At 41.7% G+C, this 26,779-nt stretch overlaps 1 protein-coding gene across 1 annotated transcript; it reads right to left on the reverse strand.

Moving 5' to 3' along the window:
* Positions 1–4,827: 4,827 nt before the first annotated feature.
* On the reverse strand, positions 4,828–7,578 carry LOC124013600 (islet amyloid polypeptide-like). The gene is made up of 4 exons (XM_046327917.1): positions 7,387–7,578; positions 6,961–7,047; positions 6,376–6,510; positions 4,828–5,391 (listed from the first exon to the last, which is right to left on the reverse strand). The coding sequence occupies exons 2-4, from the start codon at positions 7,029–7,031 to the stop codon at positions 5,217–5,219; spliced, it is 381 nt and encodes a 126-aa protein (XP_046183873.1). The 5' UTR covers positions 7,032–7,047; positions 7,387–7,578; the 3' UTR covers positions 4,828–5,216.
* Positions 7,579–26,779: the final 19,201 nt, after the last annotated feature.

The raw sequence follows: 26,779 nt of genomic DNA on the forward strand, positions 1-26,779 counted from the left end.
CACTAATCTTTTATCAACCTACCAGTGTGTTAACAAAAATTACAGGAACTACATCATACAAGTGTATTGATCATATCTTTACTAATGCTGCAGAACTTTGTTCTAAAGCTGTATCCACACCCCTTTGATGTAGTGACCATAATATAGTGGCTATATCCAGAAAAGCCAAGCTTCCAAATGCTGAGCCTAAAATATTGTATAGAAGATCAGAAACAAGGTTTTCCTATGTTGAATGTAAATAAGATTTGGTAACCTGATGTGCCTAATGAGGAGCATGCCTAATGAAATTGTTACTTTCAGTTCTCAATAAGCATGCACCTATTAGGAAACTGACTGTTAAAACTGTTATGGCCCCCTGGATTGATAAGGAATTGAAAAACTGTATGGTTGAGAGAAATCAAGCAAAGGGAGTGGCGAATACGTCTGGCTGCACATCTGATTGGAAGACATATTGTAAATTGAGAAATCACGGGACTAAACTGAACATTTGATTATAAAATTAAGATAAATTATATAAAGTATGACGGAAAAAAGCTTTGGAGTACTTTAAATGAAATTATGGGCAGAAAGACTAATTCAACTTCATCTTTCATTGCATATGAGGGCTCATTCATCATAAAACCTTTTGATATTGCCACATTTATTTAGAACTATTTCATTGGCAAAGTTGGCAAATTTAGGCATGAAATGTCAACAACAAACTGTGACTATCATTTTCATGGATAAAATACCCAATAATGAAAGAAAAGCATTGTAATTTAGACTTTTATAAAGGTTATTATTTATTTATTTATTTCACCTTTATTTAACCAGGTAGGCAAGTTGAGAACAAGTTCTCATTTACAATTGCAACCTGGCCAAGATAAAGCAAAGCAGTTCGACACATACAACGACACAGAGTTACACATGGAGTAAAACAAACATACAGTCAATAATACAGTATAAACAAGTCTATATACGATGTGAGCAAATGAGGTGAGATAAGGGAGGTAAAGGCAAAAAAGGCCATGGTGGCAAAGTAAATACAATATAGCAAGTAAAACACTGGAATGGTAGATTTGCAATGGAAGAATGTGCAAAGTAGAAATAAAAATAATGGGGTGCAAAGGAGCAAAATAAATAAATAAATGAAATACAGTAGGGAAAGAGGTAGTTGTTTGGGCTAAATTATAGGTGGGCTATGTACAGGTGCAGTAATCTGTGAGCTGCTCTGACAGTTGGTGCTTAAAGCTAGTAAGTTAGTGTGGGAGAGGTGGAAAAGTAATTGCTTTCAATCAATAATGAGAAACCACCTGGTAATGACAACCTAGATGGAAAGCTACTGAGGAAGATAGTGGACTGTATTGACACATCTTTATTCTGAGCCTGGAGAAAAGTTTGTCCACAGACTTTTAGGGAAGCTACAGTCATTCCGGTACCCAAAAATGTGTAAAGCTCCCTTTGCTGGCTTTAACAGCCGACCAATCAACTTGCTGCCGGTTCTTAGAAAACTCATTGAAAAGATTGTGTTTGACCAGATACAATGCTATCTCTGTGAACAATTTAACAACTGACTTTCAGCATGCTTATAGGGAAGGACACTCAACATGTACTGCACTGACACAAATGACTGATGATTGGCTGAAAGATATCGATAATAAGATACTGACTGTCATTTGTTCTATTTTTTTACATGATCTGCCATATCATGGATAGAGATCTACCCTAATAGAACACAGAGGGTTTTCTTTCATGGAAGCTTCTCTAACATAAAACATGTAAAATGTGGTATTCCACAAGGGAGCTGTCTTGGCCCTACTGTTCTCAATTTTTACAAATAATGTACCATTAACGTTAAACATAACCTGTGTGTCTATGTACGCAGATGATTCAATACTATACACGTCAGCACCCACAGCTAGTAAAAACCCTAAACAAATAGCTGGAGTCAGTTTTATAATGGGTGGTTAGGAATCAATTTGGCATGAACATACAGTATTTAAAACCTAAAGCATTGCATTTAGCACAAATCACTTTCTAGGTACTGGACCTCAGCTGAATCTGGTTATGAATAATGTGGCTGTAGAGCAAGTAGAAGAGACTAAACTTCTTGGTGTTACCTTAGATTGTAAACTGTTATGGTCAAAGCATATTGATTATATTGTTGTAAAGATGGGGAGAGGTTTGTCTGTGCTGAATAGATGCTCTGCTTTTTTAACATCATATGCAACCAAACAAGTCCTGTAAGCTCTGATTTGATCGTATCTTGACTATTGCCCAGTTGTATGGGCAGGTATGGCAAAAAAGGACCTAGAAAAGCTTCAGCTGGCCCAGAACAGAGCAGCACATTTGGCCCTCAAATGTACATGGAGGGCCAATGTCCATAACATGCATTTAGCGTCTGCTAAATGGCATATATATATATATATATATATATATATAGTCTCTTCTGGTTCAGAGTGGAGAGATAGACATTTACATTTACATTGTTGGTCTTTATAAGAAGCATTGACGTGCTGAAAGTACTGTCTGTTCAGCGAGTTTACACACAGCTCAAAAACCAATACATACCCCACAACACACATAGTCATTGGCCTCTTCACAGTCCCCAAGTCCGGAACAGAGGCTGGAAGATGCACAGCACTGTATAGAACAATGACTATATGTATCAGGTTTGAAGGTAAGACCCAGGTGCAGACAGTGATAAAGTAACAAAAGTTTATTCAATCGAACACGGGCAGGCAAAGGTACAGGACGGCAGACAGGCTCAGGGTCACGTCAGGCAGAGGTCGGTAATACAGAGTTGTAGGGCCAAGGTACAGAACGGCAGGCAGGCTCAGGGCAGGCAGAAAGGTCAAAACAGGGAAAACTATAAAAACAGGAACTATAGACAAGACAGGAGCAATGAGAAAAACACTGGTAAGTTAGATGAACAAACAAATTGGCAACAGATAAACAGAGAACAAAGGTATAAATACATGGGACAATGGGGAAGATGGGCAACACCTGGAGTGGAGAAGAGACATTCACAAAGACAGGTGAAACAGATGTGACAATTCCGTGTGACAAGGAATTCTCTTTTTCACCTCAGACAACTTAGGCAAGCAATAAAATCAGTTAAAAAACAACAACAGATGAAACAACACCCCAAGAAACACACACACACACACACACACACACACACACACACACACACACACACACACACACACACACACACACACACACACACACACACACACACACACACACACACACACACACACACACACACACACACACACACACACACACACACACACACACACACACACACACACACACACACACACACACACACACACACACACATTATTCTTAGTACTATTTATTTTTCTTATTTTTTTAAGGAGTCGTATTGTTCTTTAGTCATAGTCTTAGTTTAAATTTGTGTTGCTATTCCTGTCCATCAGTGTTCTGTATTTTGTCATGTTCTATGTTTTGTGTGGATCCCAGGACGAACACCTGCTGTTTCTTCAACAGCTAATGGGGATCTGAATATAAATCATAAATCAATATCTGTATTCTTTTGGTTGAGGGCCTTGATGTTTTCATTATATTATGAACCCTTATAAAACATGTCTATGTGATGCAATGCTTATAAGGTCTGCAGTGCACTTCAGAAACAGAGCTTGCTGTTTCAATATAATACTACAACACATCCAGTGTAATAGTTCTCAGTCCATGGCAATTCTCAACTTGAATTGCCTGTATATGAAATGGCCATTGACGCAAAGATGGCCTAAAAAGGAAAGGTTGTACTTGTCATCTCTGTACTTATGGTTATATTTGACAAACGAATGCTCAACCTGTGGTGCCTGAAGGTGCTATAGCCACACTGAATTGGTAATTTCACTCATGCATACTCTATCCCTCCCTGCTGTGATATTGATGTGTTTTATTCATTTCTGGACCTCATACCTATCTACAACATTTCTATGAGCTATTTGGAAGGGCCTATTAATTTTCTTCTGGAATGCTGTTAAAAGACATGTCCAACTTGTTGTCAGCAGCAAGTAATGATCTCTAAATGGAAGTAATATGGTGAGTGAGAGTATGTGTGTGTGTGAGAGAGAGAGAGAGAGAGAGAGAGAGAGAGAGAGAGAGAGAGAGAGAGAGAGAGAGAGAGAGAGAGAGAGAGAGATTAATGGAGTAGTTCAAAATGTAATCTGTGGTATTGTCACAGGTAGACAACTCTCATCAGAAATCAGTATTGCAGTGCATCAACAACATCTCCGTCGATGTGAATGACCCCTGTCTAATTGACTACTCTTGATGTACATTATCCTAGAGGTAGGCTATATGCTTGTTATTCATATGAATAGCTTGACACACCTCTGAACCCTATCCCACAGTGTCAGCCATGTTTTGAGGGCTTAATGGCTGGTCTGTGTATGGCATCATCAGCTAAATTAACTTCTGTGCTATTTAAAAAAAATATCCTCTCATGTCTGGGTTAAAAAGCAGTGGAATACCGGTGTAATTTTCTGCTCGCACTGGGAATGGTATTAATCAAACACAGGTTAATTCATGTAGTGTCACACCTTTCCCCTCCAATACCTGAAAGTACATGTATCTGTTGAGTAACTCATGTATTATACTGTATGCCTGCGTGTATGCCTTATTGAGTCTACATGTTGCCTTTCATTCATGAGCACACCATTGAATTATAATTTATAAAGCATTTACAGGTATTCATAAGCATACTGGTTTGTTAAGTTAATAAGTTAATGCTTTATTTAAGTTATCAAAGAGCTCAACATTGTATCTGCATGACTGAAACTATTAATGACGTGCGGTGAAACCAGCGACTTTTAAAAATCTTTCAACTTTATTACAAAAACAAATAACCTACACAACAGTCAAACAGAAGGACAAAACTTGTATTTTATAAGCCTTCTGCACCCGTTTACTTGTTACTTGTTTTTAATTCACATGCCGTGGTGGGGTTAGTGTTGAGTTGAACCAGCTGGGCTCACAGAACAGAGACGAGTATCTCATCAGCCTCTAGTCTGATTTGTGTAACAAATACTTCTTTATTATTATTCTATACCAAAAGGCACTGTTTTTTTTCTGAAGTTCATAAAAGAAAGAAAAGCTCAAGTTAATGATACATAACCATCCTTGTTGTTTACACGGTGGTGTGGTCATTTCAGCTGAGCATATCCTACACCAGTGGGCTTTGAACCCATGCATCACTAGAGAGGCATATAGCTGCGAGGCTGCAGTAGATCCCGTTTCCCGTAGGTGCTGGAGCCTACGTTGGTGGGGGCGTACACTGTGCCGATGGTGTTGCTGGAGCGGGTCAGGAAGTCGGCCAGTCGCTGGGTTACACAGGTAGCCGTGTTGCACTTCCTTTTCTCCATGTGGTGGCTGATGGGATTATCAGAGGACAGCAATCAATGAATCCAATATGTCGAACAAATTATGCATGACTTATCTAAACATTTATAGAGTGGTAGAGATCAGGAAAATATAGCAAATGTATTGGCCTACCAGACATACTGTATAGTAAGTGGATAAAAATAGCCACCATATGATACTAACATGATAATATCACTACTGCAGCTACTAGTAACAATAATAGTAATAGCAATAAACTATTATTATTATTAAGATCACTATTATTCAATATAAGTTATTATATTATTATCACCATTATCACCCTCACACACACACACACACATTTCAGCTTAGTTCAATTCTGATCCACATGAATCTTCACTATGAAAAATAATGATTTAGTAACTGGTTCCACAGCCTTTTGTTTTGTTTACTGAACTTTCAGTCAAAGTGCCCAAACTGAGCTCTAACTTGAGAAAACTCTCAAACACAGTGCTTTTAACATTCAATGTTTTTTACCTACATATTGCACACATGTTGACATACATGATGGCATTGTGCATGTTCATTTATAGATGGTGGCATAGTAGGAAGATAGGAATTCGTGAACCAAGAGGTTGTTAGTTCAAATCTCAGGTGTGGACATGTTGAATAATAATTACTGTATAAAATGAACATGCACAATGTAAACATGTTTATGTCAATGTGTGTCAAATATATAGGTTGAAAACATTGCATGTTAAAAGCACTATTTGAATGTGTGGGTGTCCCTAACCTAGATTTTTCTTAAATCAGAGTTAATTTTGGGCCAACTAAAAATGTTCAGTTCAGATAATATTTTAGTATATTTTGACTGTCAAGTTGAGTAAAATCCATGGATCCATTTACTAAATAATAATTTGTTTAATCAACTCGATTATTTTACATTGTTTTGTCTGCAAAATTATCAACATTTGCACTCAATCAACAAATCAATAAATGAGGTGCAACTTATATAATAAGGTGCAACCTTACCTGTTGACAGGTGTGAGCCCTCTCTGGAGCCGCACGCCAATGAGACCACGGTAGTGGTTGGAGACGATCCCGGGCACGAGCCAGCCTTCTCTGTCCGGGAGCGCGCTTTCTTGCTCCCTAGATGAGGTGAAGTACCTGAATCAGGATGAGGAAAGAGCCAAACCGTCACTCCGACTGGTGACTGATGCCCACTTCAAAACATAATCTCAATTATCGAGAGCGCAATGGAGTGGCCACGATTCACATATTCCTGTCTCTGCCTTGGCAGGACAAACCCCGACCTCTCGGATGTCACGATTGCAATGGATATTCATCTCAATGATCTCATCAATGTCATTAGCCGGTTGTAGAGTTAGACTACCCACGTCGTTAATTGATTTCTTACGGTTCAAGATGGATGTGCCAAATTACGTACAACTTAAAACCGGTGCTATATCAGTTGAGTGATTAATTCACCTGCAAAATTAAACCCACTTCCTAGTGTCAATTGAACTTTGGGCGACACTGCACGACACTTGTAAATGTACATCACAGAAGTGACACTCAGAAATAACGGAAATAACTGAGGCAGCTTTGCGCTCTCACCTGTTGCTAGGGAGGGTGGCGACACATGGCAGCAGCACGAGAAGGAACACGGGCAGCTTCAGGTAATACATCGTGCACGCGGGATCCCTGCACGAAAACAAAAGATGGTAAGTCAATAATCACACACACTGTTGAATTACACAAGTAGAGGGATGCACATGCCTGTGAATAGTGTAACCCTCACCCATCAAGTATTCAGTTTATTCTACTAGGACACTTTAGAATAGAATGACAGCAGAAACGGCCAAAGTTCTGTAGAACAGCTAACCATGCAAACCAACGCAACAAAACAGTCAAGCCACTCAACAGCCTACCCTCAACCACACAGGGAAAAGAGAGACAAATACTTGGGATAGTATAGTGTATAGTGTCCTGGTCTCCATCTCTCTCAGATCAATATGCATTCTAATGGTCTGGTTTACTCACCCTCAGTAGTTAAACCCAATCGCCAGTGGATCCAAAGACAGACACTGCTACTGTCAGTGGTTTCTTAGACTGTCACAGACACACACACTCTCACACAGATATAGGCTTCACCGTCAACCACTTGTGACATCACCCCTCCAAATATAGTCCTGCGTTTCCATTAGCAGGGATGAGGTTCACTGAAAGAAACTTGAATCCACAGCAAGAGTCACCTACTCCACACACACGCACGCACGCACGCACACACACACAGACAACATCATCTTCGTCATTCTCATCATCAGCGTCATCGAACTGTGGTTGGACTGGTCTGCTGTAAACTCACACTGGGGGAGACAACACAGCCGAGGCGGAAACCACACATACATTTTACATCAAAATATTGCATTAAGTTCTTAGGGCAGAAGTTTATTTTTCTCCAATAATGGAGGTAATCGCTTGGCAAAATTATGGGAAAACAACTACAATATTGCGGATAAAGGGTTCAGGAGCTAGGTTTCACCCCCAATTTATTTTCAAATGTAGTTACTGGTGTGTGTAGGAATTAGTATGTACTATCAATACCTCATCATGTCACCCACTTCTCCTCCATCCCACTATCTAGTCTGCAGTACCTATAGTCCACACGCTCCACAACCCACTCTGGTGGGAGGGGAATGATTTAAGTGGTGAAAGGAACCACAGTAACTATACTAAACAAAAATATAAACGCAACATTTGAAGTGTTGGTCTCATGTTTCATGAGCTGAAATGAAAGATCCCAGAAATTGTCCATGGACATAAACAGCTTATTTCTCAAAAATGTGTTTACATCCCAGTTAGTGTTTCTCCATTGCCAAGATAATCCATCCACCTGACAGGTGTAGCATATCAAGAAGCTGATTAAACAGCATTATCTGTCAGGATTTGGCCAGGGTTGTTCCGGTTTTTGGTCACTAGATGCCCCCATTGTGCCTTTTGACCTTTTGTTTTCCCTTGATCCCCATTATTATTTGCACCTGTGCCTCGTTTCCCCTGATTGTATTTAAACCCTTTGTTTTCCTCTGTTCTTGGCTCTGTGTTTGTATGTTAGCACCCAGCCCTAGTACTCTGAGAACTCTTGTTGATCCCGGTGGACTCTCTTGTGGAATTCTGTTTTTTGTTCTTGTTTGTTTGTTTTTTGAGTATCTTTTGAGGCTTTTTGTGCTTTACCTTCCACCTTGTGGATTTACCTTTTTTGTCTTGGAGGATTTCCTTTGGTCTTGTAGGATTCCTTTTGAGGTTGTGGAGTTACATGTTTTCCTGAAGAACTTCACTTTTTACTTCATTAAATACACCGTCTCAAGTACTGCTGTGTCTGCCTCATCTTCTGGGTTCTTCCGACTATTCGTGGCTCAGTTGGTTAAGTGACTGTTTCTCACTCCGGAGACCCGGGTTCGTAACCGGGTCCTGACAATTATCATTACACAGGTGCACCTTGTGCTGGGGACAATAAAAGGCCACTCTAAAATGTGCAGTTTAGTCACACAACACAATGCCACAGATGCCTCAAGTCTTGAGGGAGCGCACAATTGGCATAATGACTGTAGGAATGTCCACCAGAGCTGTTGCCAGAGAATGTAATGTTAATTTCTCTACCATAAACGTCCTCCAACGTCTTTTTAAAGAATTTGGCAGTACGTCCAACCAGCCTCACAAACGCAGACCACGTGTAACCACGCCAGCCTAGGACCTCCACATCCGGCTTCTTCACCTGTGGGATCGTCTGAGACCAGCCATCCGGACAGCTGATGAAACTGAGGAGTACCTCTGTCTGTAATTAAAGCTTTTTTGTGGGTAAAAACTCATTCTGATTGGCTAGGCCTGGCTCCCCAGTGGGTGTGCCTATGCCCTCCCAGGTCCACACATGGCTGCGCCCCTGCCCAGTCATGTGAAGTCCATAGATTAGGGCCTATTGAATTCATTTCAATATAACCTTAGAAATTGTTGCATGTTGCGCTTATCATTTTGTTCAGTATAATTCATGTTAAACTCCATAGAAGTTGCTAGCATGGCTATCTCTGAGGTTGTTTTGCGCTCACACACACCCTGATTACCCAGAATCCTCCCCTCAGATACTCTTTCTACACCACCACATACAGGCTCGTAGGGTGGTCTGTAGACAGAGACAGACAGAGACATAGTCCTAGTCAAGTGCAGAGTTTTACCAACAGGCCTAAGTTAGGGGAGACATGACTTACGCCGACGTGTGGTTTAGCTAGACCTGTTGGATGCAAGATTCTCCCCCTGTTTCTGCAGTGATCCTGTAACACATACACACTCACCCCATTTATGGAAGCGTTTGACCCAAAACTGTTCTACCATGATGTCCTTATGTTCATCTAATTCTAAAATTCTGTGAGATAATATGATTTCTCTCTCAGACAATCTTACATTACATGTGTTTTATTATAAGACAATACGTATGGCTCGATGGTACACTGTCCATCTCTCAGCACATATCCAAGCTGCAGGCTAAGGTTAATATAAACTTGGTTTCCCCTATCGTAATCGCTCCTTTTTTTAACCCAGCTGCCAAACGAACCCTGATTTAGATGGCCATCCTTCCCATGCTAGATTACGGAGATGTCATTCATAGATCGGCAGGTAGGGTGCTCTTGAGCGGCTAGATGTTCTTTACTATTCGGCCATCAAATTTGCCACCAATGCTCCTTATTGGACACATCACTGCACTCCATGATCCTCTGCAAACGGGTCATCTCTGCATACTCAACGCAAAACCCACTGGTTGATGCTTATTTATAAATCCCTCTTAAGCCTCACTTCACCCTATCTGAGATACATAATACAACCCTCATCCACATACAACAGCCATTCTGCCAGTCACATTCTGTTAAAGGTCCCCAAAGCACATTTACATCCCTGGGTTGCTCCTCTTTTCAGTTTGCTGCAGCTAGCAACTGGAACAAGCTGCAAAAAACGCTCAAACTGGACAGTTTTACATCCATCTCTTCAGATAAAGACTCAATCAATCTTACTGACACTTGTGTCTGCTTTGTGTGATGTATCATTGTTTCTACCTTGTTGCCCTGTGCTGTTTGTAGCAGGTTTTGTGCTGCTACCATGTTGTGCTGCCTCCATGTTGTGTTGCTACCGTGTTATTGTCATGTTGTGTTGCTACCATGCTGTGTTGTTGTCTTAGTTCTCTCTTCATGTAGTGTTGTGGTGTCTCTCTTGTCGTAATGTATGTTTTGTCCAACATTTCTATTTTTAATCCCAGCCCCCGTATACATAATGGTTAATGTGAGACGTTTTCTGATGCCTAATGTAAGACAATTAGACTGTTGAGAGTGTAATTGACCACCTGTTGAATTGAGAGACAGTGAAAGGGTGGATTAAGAAGATTGGATAAGGAGAGAAAGAGGTGATGAAGGAGTCTGGGGTGTGAACGAGTGGGAGGTGGAGAGACAACGATGACAGAGCAAAGAGAGAAAATACTTGTATTGTATAATTGAATGAATCTATCAAAAGTTGGGATGAGCTAACAATACGGCGTTAGTGCTTGAAACAAGAACTGAGGAAAGAGACAGGCATGCAAACATGAAAAAGGACACCAAGCACATTCTTAATGTCTCATGTAACGATTAGTCTTTGGCCCCCCAAAAAAGATGTGAGGCTCTTTTTGATAAAATATTTTGACAGACATGACACATTAGCTCTGTGCTATCACCAAGTGGTGACTAATGTTCATTACAGTAATAGTTGTAATCCTCATCATAATAATGAAAAAAAATAGAGGAAAACAACATCAACTCCTTAAAACAACAGTTGTTGAGACAAATAAACCTTTAACCTAGCACAAGGTTATTGTTAAATGTAGTGCTGCACTAGACTAGCTTCCTCTTAATCAGCAGGATGACAAGGCCCAGTAGCACGTAGGCACATGCATCCAGAGCCAGCACCACACCTAAGAGTGAAAGAGATCTGTGACCCCGCTAGCCAGCCTGGTCTCATAGACAAGACGTAGCATAGTAAATGTAAATCTGCACTACAATTTCGTATTATATGTTACGTTTTGGTATGGTTAACCTGTTAAGACTCTAGGGGCAGTATTTCATTTTTGGATAAAAAGACATGCCCGTTTTAAGCGCAATATTTTGTCACGAAAAGATGCTCGACTATGCTTGGAATTGATAGTTTTGGAAAGAAGACACTCTGACGTTTCCAGAACTGTAAAGATTTTCACTGTGAGTGCCATAGAACAGAATCTACAGGCAAAACCAAGATGTTTGAGTGACCAGGAAATCAACAGGATTTCTGGAGGCACGTTTTCCATGATCTCCTTATATGGCTGTGAATGCGACAGGAATGAACGGACACTTCCTATCGTTTCCCCCAGGTGTCTGCAGCATTGTGACGTATTTGTAGGCATATCATTGGAAGATTGACCATAAGAGCCTACAATTACCAAGTGTCCCGCACGGTGTCTGCGTGGAAATTGGTGCGCAAAAGTCAGGTACCAGTATTTTTCCATCCGAATCAGAGAAGAATGCACGCTTCCAGGGAAGGGATTTCAATGAAGAGATATATGACAAAACACCTTGAGGATTGATTCAAACAACGTTTTCCATGTTTCAGTCGATATTATGGAGTTAATTCGGAAAAAAGTTTGACGTTTAGGTGACTGAATTTTCGGTTAGTTTCGGTAGCCAAATGCATAGTAACAAAACGGAACGTTGTGTCCTACACAAGCATCTTTCAGGAAAAACTGGACATCTGCTATGTAACTGAGAGTCTCCTCATTGAAACATCTGAAGTTCTTCAAAGGTAAATTATTTTATTTGATCCCTTTGCTGGTTTTTGTGAATGTTGCGTGCTAAATGCTAACGCTAAATGCTAAGCTAGCTATCACCACTCTTACACAAATTATTGATTTTCTCTGGTTCTAAAGCATATTTTGAAAATCTGAGACGACAGGATTGTTAAGAAAAGGATAAGCTTGAGGATAGGCATATTTATTTCATTTAATTTGCAATTTTCAGAAATCGCTAATTTTGCGTTATGGTAATGAGCTTGAGGTTGTAGTCACGATCCCGGATCCGGGATGGGGCGGACTAAGAGGTTTTAAACAAGACAGATATTTACTTAAGGCAAAAACCAAAGTAAGGTGCTTGGTTAGGGTGGATGGGTTGGCATATAACGTCTAGCAATCTCATCATGGCCAACTTCAGCATTTTAGCTAGCTAGCAACTTTTAAAGTACTTTTTAGCTAATATTGCAACTACTTAGCATGTTAGCTAACACTTACCCTAATTTGTTGAGATTAGGGGGCAGTATTTTCACTTTGGATGAATTGCGTGCCCATAGTGAACTGCATCCTACTCTGTCCTAAATTGCTAATATATGCATATTATTATTACTATTGAATAGAAAACACTCTGAAGTTTCTAAAACTGTTTGAATTATGTCTGTGAGTATAACAGAACTCATAGGGCAGGCAATCTTCCAAACAAGAAGTGAAATTCTGAATGTGGGGCAACTTTGACGTCATCGCCCCCTCGTTTCCCAACAATATATGGATCTGGTAGCACTTCCTACGCATTCCACTCATTCAGTAGAAAGTGGAATGGAGCATTTGCTGTGAACTTTGACCGAATGGGAGGGGAAATAGTCAGTGTCCCGACAGAATGCCATTTTCCTGTGGCGCATTTCTCTATGGGTGCTACCGCTGTTCCATTTGGCTCCCTTTCAAAAAATGTAGAACGAAGACCAGATATAGCCCTTGGTTCACTCCAGACCTGACTGCCCTCGACCAGCACAAAAACATGCTGTGGCGGACTGCACAAGCATCGAATAGTCCCGCGATATGCAACTTTTCAGGGAAGTCAGGAACCAATACATGCAGTCAGTCAGGAAAGCAAAGGCTAGCTTTTTCAAACAGAAATTTGCATCCTGTAGCTCTCACTCCAAAAAGTTTTGGGACACTGTAAAATCCATGGAGAATAAGAGTACCTCCTCCCAGCCGCCCACTGCACTGAGGCTAGGTAACACTGTCACCACCGATGACATCCATGATAATCGAGAATTTCAATTCTCATTTCTCTATGGCTGGCCATACTTTCCTCCTGGCTACCCCAATCCCGGCCAACAGCGCGGCACCCCCCACAGCTACTTGGCCAAGCCTCCCCAGCTTCTCCTTCACCCAAATACAGATAGCAGATGTTCTGAAAGAGCTGCAAAACTTGGACCCGTACAAATCATCTGGGCTAGACAATCTGGACCCTCTCTTACTAAAATTATCCGCCACCATTTTTGCAACCCCTTTTACAAATCAAATCAAATGTATTTATATAGCCCTTCGTACATCAGCTGATATCTCAAAGTGCTGTACAGAAACCCAGCCTAAAACCCCAAACAGCAAGCAATGCAGGTGTAAAAGCACGGTGGCTAGGAAAAACTCCCTAGAAAGGCCAAAACCTAGGAAGAAACCTAGAGAGGAACCAGGCTATGTGGGGTGGCCAGTCCTCTTCTGGCTGTGCCGGGTGGAGATTATAGCAGAACATGGCCAAGATGTTCAAATGTTCATAAATGACCAGCATGGTCTAATAATAATAAGGCAGAACAGTTGAAACTGGAGCAGCAGCACGGTCAGGTGGACTGGGGACAGCAAGGAGTCATCATGTCAGGTAGTCCTGGGGCATGGTCCTAGGGCTCAGGTCCTCCGAGAGAGAGAAAGAAAGAGAGAAGGACAGAATTAGAGAACGCACACTTAGATTCACACAGGACACCGAATAGGACAGGAAAAGTACTCCAGATATAACAAAACTGACCCTAGCCCCCCGACACATAAACTACTGCAGCATAAATACTGGAGGCTGAGACAGGAGGGGTCAGGAGACACTGTGGCCCCATCCGAGGACACCCCCGGACAGGGCCAAACAGGAAGGATATAACCCCACCCACTTTGCCAAAGCACAGCCCCCACACCACTAGAGGGATATCTTCAACCACCAACTTACCATCCTGAGACAAGGCTGAGTATAGCCCACAAAGATCTCCGCCACGCCAACCCAGACAGGATGACCACATCAGTGAATCAACCCACTCAGGTGACGCACCCCTTCCAGGGACGGCATGAGAGAGCCCCAGTAAGCCAATGACTAAGCCCCTGTAATAGGGTTAGAGGCAGAGAATCCCAGTGGAAAGAGGGGAACCGGCAAGGCAGAGACAGCAAGGGCGGTTCGTTGCTCCAGAGCCTTTCCGTTCACCTTCCCACTCCTGGGCCAGACTACACTCAATCATATGACCCACTGAAGAGATGAGTCTTCAGTAAAGACTTAAAGGTTGAGACCGAGTTTGTGTCTCTGACATGGGTAGGCAGACCGTTCCATAAAAATGGAGCTCTATAGGAGAAAGCCCTGCCTCCAGCTGTTTGCTTAGAAATTCTAGGGACAATTAGGAGGCCTGCGTCTTGTGACCGTAGCGTACGTGTAGGTATGTACGGCAGGACCAAATCAGAGAGATAGGTAGGAGCAAGCCCATGTAATGCTTTGTAGGTTAGCAGTAAAACCTTGAAATCAGCCCTTGCTTTGACAGGAAACCAGTGTAGAGAGGCTAGCACTGGAGTAATATGATCAAATTTGTTGGTTCTAGTCAGGATTCTAGCAGCCGTATTTAGCACTAACTGAAGTTTATTTAGTGCTTTATCCGGGTAGCCGGAAAGTAGAGCATTGCAGTAGTCTAATCTAGAAGTGACAAAAGCATGGATTAATTTTTCTGCATCATTTTTGGGCAGAAAGTTTCTGATTTTTGCAATGTTACATAGATGGAAAAAAGCTGTCCTTGAAATGGTCTTGATATGTTCTTCAAAAGAGAGATCAGGGTCCAGAGTAACGCCGAGGTCCTTCACAGTTTTATTTGAGACGACTGTACAACCATTAAGATTAATTGTCATATTCAACAGAAGATCTCTTTGTTTCTTGGGACCTAGAACAAGCATCTTTGTTTTGTCCGAGTTTAAAAGTAGAAAGTTTGCAGCCATCCACTTCCTTATGTCTGAAACACATGCTTCTAGCAAGGGCAATTTTGGGGCTTCACCATGTTTCATTGAAATGTACAGCTGTGTGTCATCCGCATAGCAGTGAAAGTTAGCATTATGTTTTCGAATAACATCCCCAAGAGATAAAATATATAGTGAAAACAATAGTGGTCCTAAAACGGAACCTTGAGGAACACCGAAATTTACAGTTGATTTGTCAGAGGACAAACCATTCACAGAGACAAACTGATATCTTTTCAACAGATAAGATCTAAACCAGGCCAGAACTTGTCCGTGTAGACCAATTTGGGTTTCCAATCTCTCCAAAACAATGTGGTGATCGATGGTATCAAAAGCAGCACTAAGGTCTAGGAGCATGAGGACAGATGCAGAGCCTCGGTCCGATGCCATTAAAATGTCATTTACCACCTTCACAAGTGCCATCTCAGTGCTATGATGGGGTCTAAAACCAGACTGAAGCATTTCGTATACATTGTTTGTCTTCAGGAAGGCAGTCAGTTGCTGCGCAATAGCCTATTTCTAAAATCTTTGAGAGGAATGGAAGATTCGATATAGGCCGATAGTTTTTTATCTTTTCTGGGTCAATGTTTGGCTTTTTCAAGAGAGGCTTTATTACTGCCACTTTTAGTGAGTTTGGTACACATCCGGTGGATAGAGAGCCGTTTATTATGTTCAACATAGGAGGGCCAAGCACAGGAAGCAGCTCTTTCAGTAGTTTAGTTTGAATAGGGTCCAGTATGCAGCTTGAAGGTTTAGAGGCCATGATTATTTTCATCATTGTGTCAAGAGATATAGTACTAAAACACTTGAGCGTCTCTCTTGATCCTAGGTCCTGGCAGAGTTGTGCAGACTCAGGACAACTGAGCTTTGAAGGAATACGCAGATTTAAAGAGGAATCCGTCATTTGCTTTCTAATAATCATAATCTTTTCCTCAAAGAAGTTCATGAATTTATCACTGCTAAAGTGAAAGTCATCCTCCCTTGGGGAATGCTGCTTTTTAGTTAGCTTTGCGACAGTATCAAAAAGGAATTTCGGATTGTTCTTATTTTTCTCAATTAAGTTAGAAAAATAGGATGATCGAGCAGCAGTAAGGGCTCTTCGGTAATGCATGGTACTGTCTTTCCAAGCTAGTCGGAAGACTTCCAGTTTGGTGTGGCGTCATTTCTGTTACAATTTTCTGGAAGCTTGCTTCAGAGCTCGGGTATTTTCTGTGTACCAGGGAGCTAGTTTCTTATGAGAAATGTTTTTAGTTTTTAGGGGTGCAACTGCATCTAGGGTATTGCACAAGGTTAAATTGAGATCCTCAGTTAGGTGGTTAACTGATTTTTGTCCTCTGGCGTCCTTGGGTAGACAGAGGGAATCTGGAAGGACATCAAGGAATCTTTGTGTTGTCTGTGAATTTATAGCACGACTTTTGATGTTCCTTGGTTGGGGTCTGACCAGATTATTTGTTGCAATTGCAAACGTAATAAAATGGGGGTCCGATAGTCCAGGATTATGAAGAAAAACATTAAGATCCACAACATTTATTCCATGGAACAAAACTAGGTCCAGCGTATGACTGTGACAGTGAGTGGGTCCAGAGACATGTTGGACAAAACCCACTGAGTCGATGATGGCTCCGAAAGCCTTTTGGAGTGGGTCTGTGGACTTTTCCACGTGAATATTAAAGTCACCAAAGATTAGAATATTATCTGCTATGACTACAAGGTCCGATAGGAATTCAGGGAACTCAGTGAGGAACGCTGTATATGGCCCAGGAGGCCTGTAAACAGTAGCTATGAAAAGTGATTGAGTAGGTTGTATAGATTTCATGACTAGAAGCTCAAAAGACAAAAACGTCATTTTTTTTTTGTAAATTGAAATTTGCTATCGTAAATGTTAGCAACACCTCCGCCTTTGCGGGATGCACGGGGATATGGTCACTAGTGTAGCCAGAAGGTGAGGCCTCATTTAACACAGTAAATTCATCAGGCTTAAGCCATGTTTCAGTCAGGCCAATCACATCAAGATTATGATCAGTGATTAGTTCATTGACTATAATTGCCTTTGAAGTAAGGGATCTAACATTAAGTAGCCCTATTTTGAGATGTGAGGTATCATGATCTCTTTCAATAATGACAGGAATGGAGGTGGTCTTTATCCTAGTGAGATTGCTAAGGCGAACACTGCCATGTTTAGTTTTGCCCAACCTAGGTCGAGGCACAGACACGGTCTCAATGGTGATAGCTGAGCTGACTACACTGACTGTGCTAGTGGCAGACTCCACTATGCTGGCAGGCTGGCTAACAGCCTGCTGCCTGGCCTGCACCCTATTTCATTGTGGAGCTAGAGGAGTTAGAGCCCTGTCTATGTTGGTAGATAAGATGAGAGCACCCCTCCAGCTAGGATGGAGTCCGTCACTCCTCAGCAGGTCAGGCTTGGTCCTGTTTGTGGGTGAGTCCCAGAAAGAGGGCCAATTATCTACAAATTCTATCTTTTGGGAGGGGCAGAAAACAGTTTTCAACCAGCGATTGAGTTGTGAGACTGCTGTAGAGCTCATCACTCCCCCTAACTGGGAGGGGGCCAGAGACAATTACTCGATGCCGACACATCTTTCTAGCTGATTTTACACGCAGAAGCTATGTTGCGCTTGGTGATCTCTGACTGTTTCATCCTAACATCGTTGGTGCCGACGTGGATAACAATATCTCTATACTATCTACACTCGCCAGTTTTAGCTTTAGCCAGCACCATCTTCAGATTAGCCTTAACGTCGGTAGCCCTGCCCCCTGGTAAACAGTGTATGATCGCTGGATGATTCGTTTTAAGTCTTATACTGCGGGTAATGGAGTCGCCAATGACTAGAGTTTTCAATTTGTCAGAGCTAATGGTGGGAAGCTTCGGCGTCTCAGACCCCGTAACGGGAGGAGTAGAGACCAGTCCGACCCGCTGCTTAATGGGGAAAACCGGTTGAAAGTTTCTGTCGGCAGAATGAGCTACACCGGTTGAGTCCTTCCAGAAACCGTGAGAAAGTTGTCCGGCTGCGGGAACTGTGCCAGGGAATTTATACTACTATCTGTACTTACTGGTGGCACAGATGCTGTTTCATCCTTTCCTACACTGAAATTACCCTTGCCTAACGATTGCGTCTGAAGCTGGGCTTGTAGCACAGCTATCCTCGCTGTAAGGTGAGTACAGCGACTGCAATTAGAAGGCATCATGTTAATGTTACTACTTAGCTTCGGCTGTTGGAGGTCCTGATGAATCGTGTCCAGATAAAGTGTCCGGAGTGAAAAAGTTGAGGAAAAAAAAAAACATATATAAACGGTAATTAAAAAGTAAAAACCGTAAAGTTGTCAGGTAGCAAAATAGGTTGGCAACAAAACGCACAGCAACTCGAAAACAAGTCTGCAAGTTGTGACCGGAAATTACGTCCATTACCAGTCTGTTCAACCTCTATTTCGTATCGCCTGAGATCCCTAAAGATTGAAAAACTGCCGCGGTCATTCCCGTCTTCAAAGGGGGTGACACCCTAGAGCCAAACTGTTAAAGACCTATATCCATCCTGCCCTGCCTTTCTAAAGTCTTCGAAAGTCAAGATAATAAACAGATCACTGACCATTTTGAATCCCGCCGTACCTTCTGCGCTGTGCAATCCGCTTTCCGAGCTAGTCACTGGTGCACCTCAGACACGCTCAAGGTAGTAAATGATATCATTAACCGCCATCGATAAAAGACAGTACTGTGCAGCCGTCTTCATCGACCTGGTCAAGGCTTTCGACTCTGTCAATCACCGTATTCCTATCGGCAGACTCAACAGCCTTGGTTTCTCAAATAACTGCCTCACCTGGTTCACCAACTACTTCTCAGACAGACCTCTGGCAGTCTCTATGGGGGTACCACAGGGTTCAATTCTTGGGCTGACTCTTTTCTCTGTATATATCAACGATGTCACTCTTGCTGTGGGTGATTCCCTGATCCACCTCTACGCAGACGACACCATTTTGTATACATGTGGCCCTTCTTCGGACACTGTGTTAACCTCCAAACGTGCTTCAATGCCAGACAACACTCCTTCAGTGGCCTCCATCTGCTCTTAAACGCTAGTAAAACTAAATGCATGCTTTTCAACCGTTCGCTGCCCGACTAGCATCACTATTTTGGATGATTCTGACTTATATGAATATGTGGACAACTACAAATACCTAGGTGTCTGGCTAGACTGTAAACTCTCCTTCCAGACTCATATTACGCATCTTCAATCCAAAATGAAATCTAGAATCTGCTTCCTATTTTGCAACAAAGCCTCAGCTTATGGTAGAGAAATTAACATTCGATTCTCGGGTAACAGCTCTGGTGGACATTCCTGCAGTCAGTAAGCCAATTGCACGCTCCATCAAAACACGAAACATCTCTGACATTGTGTTGTGTGACAACACTGCACATTTTAGACTGGCCTTTTATTGTCACCAGCACAAGGTGCACCTGTATAATGATCATGCTGTTTAATCAGCTTCTTAATGTCACACCTGTCAGGTGGATGGATTATCTTGGCAATGGAGAAATACTCACTAGCAGGAATGTAAACAAGTTTGTGTACACAATTTGAGAGACCTTTTGTGCGTATGGAACATTTCTGGAATCTTTTATTTCAGCTCATGAAACCAGCATTTTACATATTGGGACCAACACTTTACATATTGTGTTTATATTTTTGTTCAGTGTAGTTATTCAGTTGGTAGATTGGGAACCTATCTGGGCTAGCTAAAGCCAACTTCATGGCTAGTAGTATCACAGAGAAAATACAACAGGAAAAATTTTAACATCAAATCTGAGGGGGCAAGTGACCCTGTGACCTCTATGGGGATGATTCCTCTGCTATCAACCACATCATTCTGTATCTGTGACAAAACAGACACCTTCATTCAGCTCTGGTACTGGTTCTACCATATAGATCAGAGATGGGAAATTCCAGTCTGGAAAGGAACAACATTGAGGAACAACATTAACAAGTGTTCAAAGATGGCGCCGGAGAAGAAGGCAGACGTTGTACAGCCAATTGTTTAAAAAAAAATATATAATAATATTTGTTTTATTTACTTATTTTGTACATAATGTTTCCGCTACCGTCTCTTATGACCGAAAATAACTTCTAGACATCAGGACTGCGATTACTCACCACGGACTAGTGTAATAGTTTATTTCCTTTCACGACTCTGACAAGCCCGACACGAAGGATATACTGCTTTCTTCACGCAGGCCCCAATCCCCGAGACCTGCGTGAAGAGGAGGCAGAAAAAGAGAAGCCGAAGGTCCGGCTGCCTTCTGAGAATTTGTAGGCGATCTAATAAACCCCCACTTCTCTCTATTCTACTAGCAAACGTGCAATCTTTCTAGAATAAAATCGACGAGTTATGCGGAAGATTAAACTACCAACGGGACATTAAAAACTAACATCTTATGCTTCACAGAATCGTGGCTGAACGACGACAATAACAACATACAGGACTGTCACGCCCTGGTCATAGAGAGGCTTTTATTCTCTATTTTGGTTAGGCCAGAGTGTGACTAGGGTGGGCATTCTATGTTAATTTTCTATGTTTTGTATTTCTTTGTTGTTTGGCCGGGCGTGGTTCTCAATCAGAGGCAGCTGTCTTTTGTTGTCTCTGATTGAGAACTGTACTTAGGTAGCTTTTTCCCACATGGGTTTTGTGGTTAGTTGATTTCTGTTTAGTGTTTTTCACCTTTCAGGACTGTTTCGGTTATTCCCTTTGTTATTTTTGCATTTAGTGTTCAGTGTCAATAGAGAAACATAAATACGTACCACACTGCACCTTGGTCCTCACCTTCTTCCACCAACCGACTGGCTGGTTATATGATGTACCGGCAGGATAGAACAGCGGTGTCTGGTAAGATAAGGGGCGAGGTCTATGTATTTTTGTTAACAGCTGGTGCACGATATCGAAGGATGTCTCGAGCTATTGCTCGCCTGAGGTACAGTATCTCATGATAAGCTGTAGACTACACTACCTACCGAGAGAGTTTTCATCTGTATTCTTTGTTGCTGTTTACATACCATCACAGTCAGAGGCTGGCACTAAGACAGCATTGAATGAGCCTTATTCCCCCATAAGCAAACAAGAAAACCCTCACCCAGAGGCGGCGCTCATAGTAGCCGGGGACTTTAATCTGTTTTACCAAATTTCTATCAGCATGTTAAACGTGCAACCAGAGGAAAAATAACTCTGGACCACCTGTACTCCACACACAGAGATGCATAAAAAGCTCTCCCTCGCCCTCCATTTGGCAAATCTGACCATAATTCTATCCTCCTGATTCCTGCTTACAAGAAAAAATTAAAGCAGGAAGCACCCGTGACTAGATCAATAAAAAAGTGTTCAGGGGAAGCAGATGCTCTGCTACAGGACTGTTTTGCTAGCACAGACTGGAATATGTTCCAGGATTCCTCCGATGGCAATGAGGAGTACACCACATCAGTCATTGGCTTCATCAATAATTGCATCAATGACGTTGTCCCCAAGGTGAACGTAAGTACATACCCCAACCAGAAGCCATGGATTACAGGCAGCATCCGCACTGAGCTAAAGGCTAGAGATGCTGCTTTCAAGGAGCAGGACTCTAACCCAGAAGCGTATCAATAATCCTGCTATACCCTCCGATGAACCATCAAACAGGCAAAGCGCATCAATACAGGACTTAGATCGAATCTTGCTACACTGGCTCTGACGCTCGTCGAATGTGGCAGGGCTTGCAAACCATTACAGACTACGAAGGGAAGCACAGCCGAGAGCTGCCCAGTGACACGAGCCTACCAGACAAGCTAAACTACTTCTATGCTCGCTTCGAGGCAAATAACACTGAAACATGCATGAGAGCACAAGCTGTCCCGGACAATCAATTTTGAATCTCCGTTCTGGTTTAAACAAAGCAATCTGATCATGCTCCAGTAAAATACACGCTATAGGTAATGGCACAAAATGGCTTCTGTAAAGCACCTATACATTGTCCAATCAACATACACACAATGATTTCATCTTTCGCATCCTTATTCAAACACAAACGCATTTGGAATTAAGTGCTCTTTCAGTGTCTTGTTGCAGGTTGTGCAATGTTCAAAAGTGTGTGTGAGTTTATCATTAACGTGTGTGTGTGTGTGTGTGTGTGTGTGTGTGTGTGTGTGTGTGTGTGTGTGTGTGTGTGTGTGTGTGTGTGTGTGTGTGTGTGTGTGTGTGTGTGTGTGTGTGTGTGTGTGTGTGTGTGTGTGTGGTGTCAAGTATGGATGGTCGTACATATGCAAATAGCCAAGATTGGATATTTCAGCACCATGGACAGCAGAGAAATCGGAATATCGAGATCTGTCATTCAGAACCACATGACATTAGACAGTGACCATCTCTTGTGAAATTGGTGCTGAGAAAATCCCATGTAATGGGAAATGAGGCCTAGGAGGCAAAACGACTGAAGGAGAAGACTCACAGGAACTCTCGTGCCTTAGAGGACCATGACAATGTAGGCACGCAACAGGGTAACACAACAACCACATTTTCAATTGATAATCATTGCTTTAAATGGATGTGGCCAATAGATTTGTATAGGAATATATAAAAAATGATAATATTTCACTTGTAGGCCACTGTTGGATTAGTAGGTCTAGGCAACATGCACCTGGATAAACGTGTCATTTTAACATCTGCTTCCAACTCACACTCTCAAACAAGTATATCCCCTGAACGCAGCTCACTTTCCAGCCCACTTTCCAGCTCAAGCTCTCAAACACATAGATACCCTGAACGCGCTCATTCTACAGGGGCCGGATTCACAAAACATTACTTACAAAAAAAAATTAAGAAGCTGCTTAAGACAAAAAATAAGAAGTTCACAATATAGTTCGTAAATGCAATTCCTCAAAATGTTAGGAATTTGTAGTTTTCTTAGGAACTTTGTAAAATATCTTCTTATGTGGCATTGACATTAGTGACGTGCTTGAAACTAATAAATACGCCTATGTGACAGGGATGATAGGATTTGGCCCACTATAAGTGTTGATATTTACATTTTATTGCATTCATTTTTTTTGCTTTATGTCTCGAGAAACATTTTTTTAGTTGGCTCGCGATCCCTTTATACACATACAAAAAAACATTATTTCTCACACATTGGAGCCAGACTAACGTTAGCTACTGTACATCAAAATAAAACATGGATAACCAAGGAAAGCGCGGTAAAAACAAACAAGAGCTTGAAGTGATGGTGGGGGAAATAGCAGCAAGGAAAAGGTTGCTGTTGGGGAAACCTGATAACTGCGGGGTCACTGCAAACACCAAAAAGAGAGGATGGGCGAGAGTGGCCGAGTCTGTCTCTGCCGTCGGGGGTATGGCAACAAATACAGGGACAACGTTAGACAAGTTCTTCTTTGCAAATAGACGAGATAACGCAAGCTATTTAACACTTCTACAATATTGTAATATATTGTTGATTACTAGCTAGTGTGAGGTTTGAAAATATGCTTGGCCTATCATGAGGGTGTCTGTGTGTGTTAGAAGTAACATTTTGCAACATATGGTGTGACTAGCGGAAAGGCTGTGGCTGGCCTTGGGTGTAGGCAGTTATCATGAATTGTTGGGGGCACATAAAGAACATAGTGTTGCGAGAACAAACGGTCTTTTGTTAGATAACAGGAGCCAGATGTGTGATAACTGTTTCGAGAGTATGAGCTCATAGATATTCTACACAGCAACAGTTGCATCTATCAACTGGAGCGCCTGGGGGACTGGGACCAGCCTGTGCGCCAACGATAGGCTGGGTGAGTTTAAACCAGTCTCTACTCTGTGACAGGCCAGCTCAGAAGCAGGAACTACTTCTGTCAGAGTATTTTAGAAGAAAATATTAGTATGTTGGCTAGTTCTCTGTACTGCCCTGCATGGTGTTACAGCGAACCCGTATATACGAAAATTGCATTTACCATTTATTGCTTATCAAATAAAAGTACATAGTATACAATCGGTGACTCAGTGTCATACTTGTTCTGATACCAGATTCGAATTGACGCAACCCTAACACTAGCTAGATAATGCACGTTTAATTTGTTTTCTTGTTGTATATCAATATACGGTAGCCAACTGTGTCTGTGGTGCAAGACAATGTTCAATGCTTACAAAAGCATCCATTCGTCTCAAGACAAGGGTTTAGCTGTCCTAAAGTTAAGTACATTTTCAAGAAGGAATCCTAAAGCATTATTTTCAAGAATCCCATTTCTTCTTAACTTTTTTATCAGGAAGATACTTAGGAAAAACCTTAAGAATATTTCCAAGAACTTTATTGAGGAATAGCAACTTTGTTAATGGCAGTTAAGAATACATTTCTTCATAATTAAGAAGGTTTTGTGAATCCGGACCCAGATCCGAATCACCTGAATTCTGATCACTTGCTCCCACACCTGTATGTCATTATCACACACTATTTAGTTCAGTTCTTTGCACCCCATCATTGTGAGCTATTGTTTGTTTTGTGACACATTTCTATTCAGAGCTCTGGTTGTTCCCGTAATTGAATCCTCCCGTGTAGGATAGTTTTTGCCTGCCTTACTAATGGCGCCTTTTGCCTGTTCCCTGTCTGTACTTTAACCTATTGGATTTCCTGTAATCAAACTATTGCCTGATTTCCCGGACGACGTTACTAGCCTTTTCCCTGCCTGTACTATTGCCTTTTTGGACCCCCTGTGTATGACCTCCTGCCTGCCCCTGGACCCATCTACCTGCCTCCTCTTGAGGTCCTTTACAAAGAAACACCTGCTGCGCCCTGCGCTTGAAACCAGCTCTCTGTCTCCCATTGTGTTCATTACAGTCATGAATCGGAACGGGCTCCAACTTCCTCATATACTCATGTCATAACTCTGCTGTGAAGATCTGGAGGATCAGGTTACAGTGGGTCCTCTCTACAGCGCCCTCTCTCTCCCCCAGAGGTGGAAGGGGCCGCTTTATGGCAGTCGTAAAATACTCTGCTTCTGGGCTCTGTAGTATCGAGATTGGAATGTGACTGTGGACACAGAGCGACACTTGGACATCAAAAGGCTGAATAATTGAACAGTATCTCTGTATTCCAAGCAGTTGGAGTGGTCTGTGGACACTTAAGGAACAGTCATGTCGAGTTTGTTTCATTTGGTGACCTCATGAAGGACAGGAGACACGCATTACTGTTTCTTTGTTTGTATACACTTCTCAATTATGGGGTTTGTATCTGAATGTTGTATAAAATAAATGATTGAGTGTAGGAATACTTTAGGAACGTTAACAATGTGATCTTAGTCTTCTAAGTGAGAATTGTTTTTCATAGTAACTTAGGATCAATCAGTGGCCACGCCCTCGTGATCACAGACATTACACAGCGTCATGGAACGCCCCCTTTTTTACTAAAATGCAGGGATGGGAGTTCCCACGTTGAAATGGCTAAGAAATCTACAAACTAAAGACCAATTATTCAGGCTGCAGCTGTTTAAGTATTAGTCTGGTAAACGCAATCGGTCGAACGACCGAATGGGACTCTGATGTACCCATTATAACATGCTACAACTACGAAAGACTTTGATCTTTGGTGGACAAACCAGAGACTTTCTGTTGACTGACTATTCAGCAGACGGACCGGCGATCGCAGAGAGGGACAACAAAGACATACACTCATAAATATGTAAATTGCATTTTCTTTTCAAATGAGCGATTGTTCATGTTCAAAGTATTAGCATTTGCATGAGTGTAGTTATCAACTCTGAATCTCCCACTCTTGAGCTGTCCCCACCCCTTTCCTTTGTCTACTAAGCCGTCATATCGGTTTTGTCCACTAGGGACTTTTCTTTGTGTCATGTTAGTAACCAATGTATGAGCTACTGTGTGTGTGTTTATGTAATTCTGTGATTGATTAGTAAGTTAGTAAATAAATAATTAAGCCAATTTGTATATCGCTGATTTATGTCAGGGTTCATGCAGATATCCAAGGGTTTGCGACATTCAAGAATGAGACTGATGAGGTAATAATACATCAATAGAAGACTGTAATCGATAACATAATACAATATCTGAAGAGTTAAATTCGGGAAATTGTAACTCTATAAAAAACTCTGTGATTAGCTTAATCACAGAATAATTACACCGAGAATTGATTTGATAATATAACAGCCTTCACATTTAATGAATGAGACACATTACGACACACATTAGGACAAAATAAAGAGCTTAATCTTTCACGAAAAAAGACATAGGAGCAAACCCATTTATACAGGTTCTACACATTCCATAATAATAGAACGTAAACATGATATTTTGTGCCAAACATCGCCTACTCCACAGTAATTGATCATT

Source organism: Oncorhynchus gorbuscha, linkage group LG25 (assembly GCF_021184085.1).
Source record: "Oncorhynchus gorbuscha isolate QuinsamMale2020 ecotype Even-year linkage group LG25, OgorEven_v1.0, whole genome shotgun sequence".
Classification (NCBI taxonomy): domain Eukaryota; kingdom Metazoa; phylum Chordata; class Actinopteri; order Salmoniformes; family Salmonidae; genus Oncorhynchus; species Oncorhynchus gorbuscha.